Source organism: Cariama cristata, unplaced genomic scaffold, assembly GCF_000690535.1.
Source record: "Cariama cristata isolate BGI_N322 unplaced genomic scaffold, ASM69053v1 scaffold7683, whole genome shotgun sequence".
Classification (NCBI taxonomy): Eukaryota; Metazoa; Chordata; class Aves; order Cariamiformes; family Cariamidae; genus Cariama; species Cariama cristata.
In genome coordinates, this window is record NW_009608904.1 from 58,250 (window position 1) to 67,904 (window position 9,655).

Sequence of the window (9,655 nt, forward strand, 5' to 3'; positions counted from 1 at the left end):
ATAAATCTGTTAACAGCCACTGTATGATTTAAACAATTTAATTGAATAATAACATCTTTGAATTCAAATTTACAGAAGGCTTAAACAAATTACTGCTTTTGCACCGAAATTAGACAAGGTAGTTGAAGATGCTTCCATGTATTAGTTCATTAAACTCAGCTACCATCAGACTGGATTACTTAAAAAAAAAAAAATCACAAAAATTTTGGTGCTTCTTATTGGAGGGATCATTTTTCATCTGTTGATTAATACACTTCACAGGATCAGAGGCACTGCAGCAATGATATTTCATGATCATTTGCTAATATGCTTCATGTAGTCATTATCTTGAACTGCACAATTTAAGAGTTATCAAAGAAAAACAATTTGCTTTTGATTTCTCTTTCTGTTAATCAGTCTATTCAGGAAAGTGCTTGAGGGGTATACTTTCCAGCGTGCAAAGGCTTTCATGAGAGGTGGTCTCACTGAAATAGCAACTGAAACAGAAAACAGTATTTATCCAGGCAACTTGGGGCTGTCTGTTCAAAAAGACCGTCCTTCCTCCCTCCCTCCGGCTTCTCTGGAGGGCCACACTGACAGATCTGAGAGAAGAAATTTCATGGAAATAAGGTACAGTTTATTTAAAAATAATGGGGGGGGGAAGAGAAGAGTAAAGAGCAGAAATGACTCAGCCTCTCTTCAGCGTGATGGATGAGTTAAAGTAGAATTTACACGCCTCCTTCAAGAGCCTGGATCAGACACAGGAGAGAGAACCTCTTCCCCAGCGTGCTGAAGATGTCAGAACCCACAGCTCACAACATCTGAAATACTCATGGGAAAAATTAAATTGCAAATTATCCAACTTCCTTCCAGTGGGAAACTGAAGGGGCAAAAAAAAAGCTACGTGAATGTCTTAATTTATACAAAAGCCAAACCACACAGTAGTTAGACAGACTTTTGAAGGAGAAATTAAAATCAAATTATCTTTTGAGGGAAGAGAGATGTTTGGGGAGTATAAGCCAACTTTTGTACTATCACTGGGTTTCATCTTCCGAATTCCTCAGGGTAGTTTATTCAGAAATCCCAACACTGTATTTCCTTGCTCAGACACCATATACAGAGAACATATTTGTATTTTTAAAAACTTCTTTACTACATACAGCAAATATTCTGCTCATATCTAGAGCTGTATGATCTTCTGGCTAGATTCAGAGTGACTAAAATGCAACGCATCGCCCTTCAGTTTGTGGGGCTCTTTTCCTGCTTTCCTTTAAGGGAAAAGACATACTTTTCTCCTACACTGCCTTTTAAAAGTCTCCCATTAAAACCTGGAAATAAGACAGTTTGTCTGTTGTACTTACTTGCTACACGTTTTCACACCCCATTTGACAAGCAAGTAGTCATAATATACTGCTTTACAGTTGTGACATACTGTAGCATTTTAATTTTCTACTTTGTAGATTTTAATCCATCACAGCACATTCCGTCACCCACACTGTGCAGTAACAGTAGATATTTCACCAGCCAAGGGAGAACGAACACAAAGATAGTTAGTAGAGACAAAAGCCCTACAGAAATGCCAGCAAGTTAAGGGGAAGGAATGCATGATAAATGAAGAATGCAACCACAGAGATAACTGGTAGGGGCAATGAGCTTTGTGCAGTTCCACTCAAAAGCTGAAAGCTGGTTACTTCCGTACAACATACTGGGCAGAATAAGGCTACTATTTTAAAGCGACTAACATGCTTTTGCTAAATAACAGACCATTGTCGGAGCCGCTATCCCGGGATAGCAAAACTACCCTTGGTGCAATTACTGTTCTCTCGTTGGAAGGTTAGTTACCCGGATTTTCTACACTTAATTAACATCAAACCCCAGCTCACTTCTGATGTTCAGAAATACTGCATTCCATGCATTTCCAGCTGAGAAATGCTTCTGCTACAAAAAACAAACAAACAAAAAACAGGGGAAAAAAAAAAAACAACAACACAAGATGACACACACACAACACCCCCCCCAATCTTTTCCCTGCAATAACACACAAGAGGAGAATTGTTTTGAAAAACACATAGACAAGGTATGTCAGAAAACCAAACTATAAATTTAATATAATCTTCACAGCACCAGTGGCTCTGCTAAACTAAACAGTATAAAACTAAATTCTATCCTACTCTTTCAGCAGCTGTCATGAACCCTGAAATTATCACTGGGCTATTAAGTGCTAAGGGCTAAGCCTATGACCAAACAGCACAGTGATGGGTTTTTGTTTTGCCCTTTTTTTCCCCAGTTATTTAACCTTTATTAGGTAATAGTCACTGCTATTCACATGCAGTATTTTACAACGCAGACTTTCATTCCCATACAAATCCTGAAGATTTAGCTGTGTAGCTCTAACATGCTTGCACCAATTTAATTTTTTTCTTGAAGCCTGTATTGCATCCAAATGCAGATAAATTTTCCAAGAACAAAATGGCGAATTGCCTATAAAGCTTCCAATCCCTGCCAAGACATATGACAGCATTACAGTTTCCCCCAAAGAAAAAGTCACCGTAATATGAAAAAAAAAAAAAAAAAAAAAAAAAAAAAGAGGCAAAAGTATTGAACTTTTTTTTTAACCCTTGTTCTGAGAGATGTAAAAAACTGGCAAAATAGACAAAGTTGAAAAGAAAAAAAGAAAAATCCTAACTTAAAAAGAAATGAAAAAACTAAGGTTTTCAAAGTTATACAGAATTATACAGAATCATTTAAGGGTCAGTCAATTTTAATAGGAAAATGTCCTATCAGGACAAATTAAAATACTCATCAGTGTATAAAATTACTGTGTTCAAGTCATCATCTATACCTACACTATTGTCCTGAATATGTGGCAAATAGTTTGAAAACAATGAGGTTAAATGAGGACCCGCTAACTATACTAGTAGATATTATTTTTAAAATAGTACTAAATAAGAATACATTACTTTTACAAAGCCATGAAAAAACACTGCAAGACTGATCTTCAAAAAATAAATACTTATGATAAGCAATTAACTTGAAGGACCTAGTGAAGAATGAATCTATTTGAAGTATTTTTTTTAATTTTTTATCAGATTTTGTTTTTTAATCTCAACATTTATTTTTACGCACTTTTTTGTTCAGCTCTGAACATCTTCATTTATCTCACAGGAAGTTCTGCATTCTTTCTTCACACTGAGTTCACAATCTCAGTACACTGAACTTAGAACACAGGTATGCAAAGCTCCAAAGGTACTGACAGACCAGGCTGACAAGCGTAAATTTAAAGACTGTTTATATTGAGGTTTGAGAAGAAGGGGGGGTGAGGGTGTGTACGACAGTTAAATTAAACTAGTGCAATTTTGTGTTTATACAAGTATAGAACAGGGCTGACATTTAGCTTTATCTCTGCAAACAAATGTAATAATCTTATGAGAAAGTCTTATGTTTACCTAAGCTTTTATTATCTGTGAACTACTCAATAGTAAGGAAATTAGTCTTCCTAAAGATATTTCAGCTAGGAGTCTCATTCCAGTTCTACTTTGAAAACTATAATCACAAGAGTAAAAATAAAAACCAACAAATTTATCTTTAATTACCTTTTCTTGGCCTCTTCATATTGCCAGTTCAGTCTTACTTTGTCTACAAGTCTTGTTTTATCATCAAACCCAAACTTTTGCAGAGTTGAAGAGCAAGGAAAGGGGGAAAAAAGAGAGGGAGAAATGAGATTTTAAAAACACACTCACAATAAAGAAAGGGATAAGTAAGTCTTACTTATTGGACGCACTAAGAAGTATCAATGCTTTAAGTAATAACATAATAAAAATCAGTTTTATGCTTTAGAAATACAAAACTGGTTTCTTATTAAAAATACAGAAGATAAATGAGCCCTTTCAATAGATTATGACCCTGAAAATCAAGGGTTAGCAAATAGAATCATTGATGAATGGTCAAAGCTTTTCAACTTTATCCAAGCCTAAAATACAAAGAGTATTAAGTGAAATATTTTACTACTTGAAACAGCTATTTTATCGATAGTTTAACAAGAAGTAACTCAGATTACATTCTCTGTACTGTGACCTGTTACCCAGCGCTTAGATCATTAGCGCATTTTAAACACTATTACAAAAACATCACCTGATCCTTGAAGCAGTTGTAGAATGTGCATTTATGCTACCACTCCTACTGTATACGGTCCAGTTTCTACAGCAACTTCTCTCCATCTTAGGGCATCAGCAGTTCCCCTCTTCAAAAGGTTTGTGTACAGCCTAACAGTTAAAACCCAAGTCCCTATTTAAGTGCATTGCTGCACCTCTGGATTTCTCATCTAGCTGCTGCTTGGCTTATCTTCATCATCACACACGTAAAAAATCCACCTCTTTTTTACTCCCATTCCACTACTAATAATTTAGGAAAATAATTAACGTAATTATGTAATTTTATTTTCCTAACAAAAAAACTATACCTGGTAAACACAATTTTCAGACAGTACTTGGCTTGCCTTGTATGGCACTCAATATGTATTGTGAATGGGAAAATGTTGCAGTGTTCCTTTTGGTAATTCATTTTGGAATTCAATAATCACATCCATCATGAAATGTCTGAAAAATGACATCTCAGAGGCACCATCTACCTAACACACTGAAAGACAGCCTAGTGTTAGCTAAGTTTTTTTAGATGCTTTAGAAGTATATCTTCTTAAAAGCACAGATTTCCTCTTCTGTAGAGGTCCTCTGGAGACATCCAACTTGGCAGCTAGTCAGCAGTGAAAGAAGACAATAGAGGAGAAATGGGATGATAAAAGCCCTCTGGAGACATCCAACTTGGCAACTAGTCAGCAGTGAAAGAGGACAATAGAGGAGAAATGGGATGATAAAAGCCTACAATCAAGAAGTTACATAGTTCAATAAAAATTTCTAACCAAATGTGGAGTAACATCCAAACTATGGTACTAACAAAGTACAAACAGGTTGTCATCTTGCTTTGTGGTCAATCTCATCCACAGAAGCAAATGTTTTATTGTGCAAGAACAGCTAGGTTGCCATAGTACTAGTACAAGCCAAATTTTTATTATTTGCAATACACAATTTCATTCGCAAAGAACTATTTCCAAGGAATTCTAATATGTTCTTCTCAAATATCATATTTAAAGGCGTATTTGAACATCAAGGTATGACAGACTACATCAGAAGTTTTGCTGGTTTTTAAGAAAAATACTTTGAGACTAATAATTACTTCCCTTGTCTTTGACAGAGGAAAGGAACAGATGTTTACCTTACATCTTTGATATATATGAACAATGACAATAAGCATGATAAAAAACAAGATTTAAAAAACAAACAGACAAAAAATAATCCATCACTACTACCACAATACTAACATCTCACACTTCTCATGCTGCTGCACAACCGGGTCTCTACTGCAACTTCAAGCTGGCTAAAGCGTTTTCTTCCTTCCTGCATCATTACAAGTATCAGTAAGTCAGAGCTGGTGACATCAAGAGAAGAGGTTCATGGATACCTCAGCAAGAGCTGTTACTCAGAGACAAGCCTGTGGTCACCAAAGTGATGACACCAGAAGTGCTCTGTCAGGCCGGCTGAGTCCGGGAGCCGATTTTACCTGTCACTGACCTGTGAGCAATGCCGATACGCGCCTCTGCCACACTCAAGTAGGAGAACCACAAAGCCCACCACTCATGACCGCTGCTCATATGCTCTGGAAACAATAAGTAAAAGCAACTCCCTCGCCACCAATACTGCTTTGGATTTTTCGTCCTGCTACAGCCAACACCTCTTAAATTAAACCAGGAAATAATGATGTATCACTATAGTACAAAAGCAGCTTATTTTCTACAGCAAATGTCTCACATAGGAATGCATACCTCTCCAGTGATGTCAGTCTGAGAACAAGCATCGCAGTGTTGTTGAGGTAAACAGGAGTCGCTGAGTGAACTAGAATTGTGCTGGAGATCCTGCAGGGAATCTGTAATACAACAGCTATTCCTGAATCCATCTGTTAACTTGGCCAGGCTCTACAGAAGAGATTGTAAGAAAAAAAATAAAAATCAGTTGTTCTTTTTTTTTAAAAAAATCTTTTATTAATAGAAAAAGAAAAAAATGTATAAAAATCTATTTTAGAAATATGTCAGGTACCTTGCCCATAAAGAGCTATTTACAGAAAGTAAAATTCATCATAGTGTTACTATCATGCAGAAGCTTTGCTTTGAAATAAACTTCTTTTAAAAGATGCATCTAACAGTAAACAGATTTTAAATCCTTTGTTTTACATCTATGAATGTTTTAGGTTTTGTATGGCTTACAGTTCTTTAAATCTAGCAGCTGTCAACTTTCAGGTTAGCTGATAGGGAAGACAAATGTGATTCACCTGCCCTTTTGCCATCTTCTGCACAGGTTACATTCCTTAGCCACTACTGCTATCACATCCAACTTGATGAATACCTTGTACTGACTATATTTTTATGACAGCTGATTTCACCCATGTGCTCTCTTACCCAAGGTTCACATAGTTAAGAGATATTTCACACTTTGGGTTAAGAAAGGGACATCTCTGGGATGTCTAGTCAATGACACAAACTGCAAGGGTAAAGCAGAGACTTCAAGCAGTCCTTAAGGGGAAAGGGGAATAAGACAGAATCACACAAAATAGTAACAACTTGTTTGCCAATACAAGCTTGGCTGCCAGGCTCTTCAAATTCCTTTAAAAAAAGATAAAATTGTTAATATTGCTCTTATTTTCTGATTGTGTATTCTCTCTTTTTCAAAAGTCACAGCTAATACAGTATCAATAACAAAGCCACTGTGCAGGCTGTCATTTATGACATAGACCCTAGGCATTATGCATCAAAACAACAACAACAAAAAAAGATACTAAAAAATTAAATTCTGTCCCCTCACCACAAGATAACGTGAAAAAAAAAATTATCAGAAATTTGAAGAGCTGTATCAATTTATAAATCGTAACATAATCAAACCATTTGGTTCTAAAAATGCATACAAAAACTCTCAAAACTGCTTACTCCAGTATCTAAACTACGGAATCGGAGACAAATCTGAAGCACTGTATTGAGAAAAGGCTGGCCCTCAGGAATCTCAGTGGCTCTGACAACTGGGGATTTGCAGCAAGCCCCAGTTACTGTCCATATCAAATGACTAGATTTCTCAGTCTTCAAAGTGCAGTTTAAAAAGGATAACATATCAACGCTGTCTTTTCTTACAAGAAATTCAACTCATGGAGTCAAGAAGACAAACCTGTGTAACAGCAACCGGGTGCTGCTCACAGGAACACCAAGGCCACCCTGAAGAGGAACGCATCTGGTTTCGGAGCCTAGGAAGCATCCACAGGAACTGCAGCAGGCCTGAAACCAGCAGCTTTTTCTGGTGGTCTCCATTTCAGTCATACATGGTCCAACCCTTTGCTCTCAAGATATACACCAGTCCCTCCCTCAGGCTTGCCTCCACCAGAGATGAAAAAGAGGGAAAATGCCCAGCCTGGTGCAGGATGAAGGAACAAGTGGGCTTCCTAGGCACAAGGGTGCGAGTCCTGTGCTCCTCCCTGCCACCCCCCCAGTCACACACACTTTGTCTTCTTCCTCTTAGGGAAAGGCAGGGAGAGATGTAGGTACACACCACATGTTGGGGGGCATGTGCCGCTCCCTCTTCCGTCTCCATCTGCTGGTAATACACGGTCTGAGTGGGGCTGGGATTTTACGCTGAGCGCTGGCAGGGACAGAGGACGGTGCAGAGCGATGCCAGACATGCCGGCAGTGGGATAAGGCTACCACTACTTGTTTCCAGAAGCTCAACTTGTTTCGGGTCCCCCAAAAAAGCCAATTCTTCTGTCACCTCCCAACTGAACTGTGCCATCTTAATATGAACGACAAATGAAATAGTTTCTTCTCAGTCCCGAGACAGCAAAATTCAATTTCAAGTTACATTGCCGAGAGGTCCCTGGTTAGTCCCTTTATCCTCCAAGACTTGCTGCAAAATGAACTGCTCCACAACACAGCAAAAAGAAATCACAGTGTCTTCCACTTTATGAAAATTGCAGACTCCCATCTAACGCTCTTCTTCAAAACTCACTGGAAATCATCCAGTCCTGTCAGTCTCCTGCTGTATGGAGGATCAAGATGGATCCCTAGTAGGTTTATAACATGGAAATAGTAATTTCAAATCATAGCTACACAAACATCAAACATGTCCTCTTCCCAGTAAAGGAGAGTCAGCCACATGAACAAAAACTGAGGATTCAGAAAGCCCGAGGTCTCTCCCAAATAAGCTATGTCCCATCTGGCAGCTTTGGCTAACACATACTATGGTACAGGCATATGCAACACCAAAGATACTGATGGTAGAACTTAAAGCTACACTTTTGCCTGTATTTCAGCTACTTTATGCACTCCTGGTGTGCTCCTGACACCCTCCAGCATCTCCTTAGCAGTTAACGAAGGGCTGCTTGGCTGCTGGCCAGGCTTCCTATCCAGGAAAAACCTGGATGCTACTTAAAAATTACATAGCATTTGGCAGGTGGCAATCACCAAGTAGCATCACCTTAACTTATATCTACGTGCATGGGTGACTATGCCTTAGAGTAAGCATAAATGCTTTGAGTCCTAGTCGGATGAGTGAAAGCACAGACTCCAGCAATCCTAACATGGAAAATTATAACCTGAGTTAGCATACTTTTAGACAGAAACAATTTACATAAACTTCTAGGAGTAATATCCTCCTCAGCTATATGGAGGAATCCATCCCTCATCTAGGGTTTATGGATTGTTTATGGCAATCCCACAGAAACTGCCAGAGCAGCCTATCATATGGATGTGAAGTTCTAGGCACACCAGCCTAGACATATTCAAAAAGAGAGAAATGAGCACTGTCATTTCATCATTGTCTGTTACTACTTGATTTTGGAGGTTTCTGCCACACAAAATTGCATTGCAGTTCCTATCTAACCTATTTAGCCTATTTAACTGGTAAAAAAAAAAGAAAGGAAAAGAAAAAAGAAAGAAACCAAAACCACAAAAACCAAACTCCAATGCTGCTCAAGAATAAAGAACATTTTAAAAGTATATGCACATATTGAACAGAAACATAAGTATGAAAGGGACGGGGGGCGAGGGGGAAGAGACGTGCTGCTTTCAGGAACCTAACCACGTACCTTGATTACTCATTCTTATATAAAAAGTTTGGCCACTTTATTTGAGCAGTGACACTGCATATTTGGCTTTATTTGTAACCGCAGCACCCAGTTTAAATCTGACCACCCTCTCCTTCCCTTGTCAGCCTTCTCTCCCACACAACTCAATCCAATTATCATATTTCTATGACAGCTACAATTTTCCAAGCACCTACACAAGACTGAGTCACTTCTACTATGTTTAGTTCGGTTGCTTACATTGGCCAGATTTAAATTAAGAAATAGTAAGAAATTGTCTATTTCCTTTCTCTGAAATAAATCCCCATCTGTTTACACAATACTTCAGACTCCTCTATAAAACAGCTTTCAAAATAAAAAGCTTTTCAAAAGAAAGCTTGTCTTACTAACAATAGCTTTAAAAAGTAGCATTTTTGAGGACAAAACAATTTCAAAATTGATAGGAAATCAAAAATCAAATTCTGAACTCGTTAGGAAGATTTTTCAAATAGACTTGCACTTGTTTGAC

The 9,655-nt window shown here is 37.9% G+C and overlaps 1 protein-coding gene across 1 annotated transcript in view; it reads right to left on the reverse strand.

Moving 5' to 3' along the window:
• The window catches only part of WWC3 (WWC family member 3), a gene marked incomplete at its 5' end in the record, with an annotated part of 40,974 nt that extends 34,961 nt beyond the window's left edge, over positions 1–6,013 (reverse strand). Inside the window, 2 exon segments of the mRNA XM_009697330.1 lie at positions 3,573–3,646; positions 5,855–6,013. Of these exon segments, the coding sequence (XP_009695632.1) occupies positions 3,573–3,646; positions 5,855–6,013 (233 nt within the window).
• Positions 6,014–9,655: the final 3,642 nt, after the last annotated feature.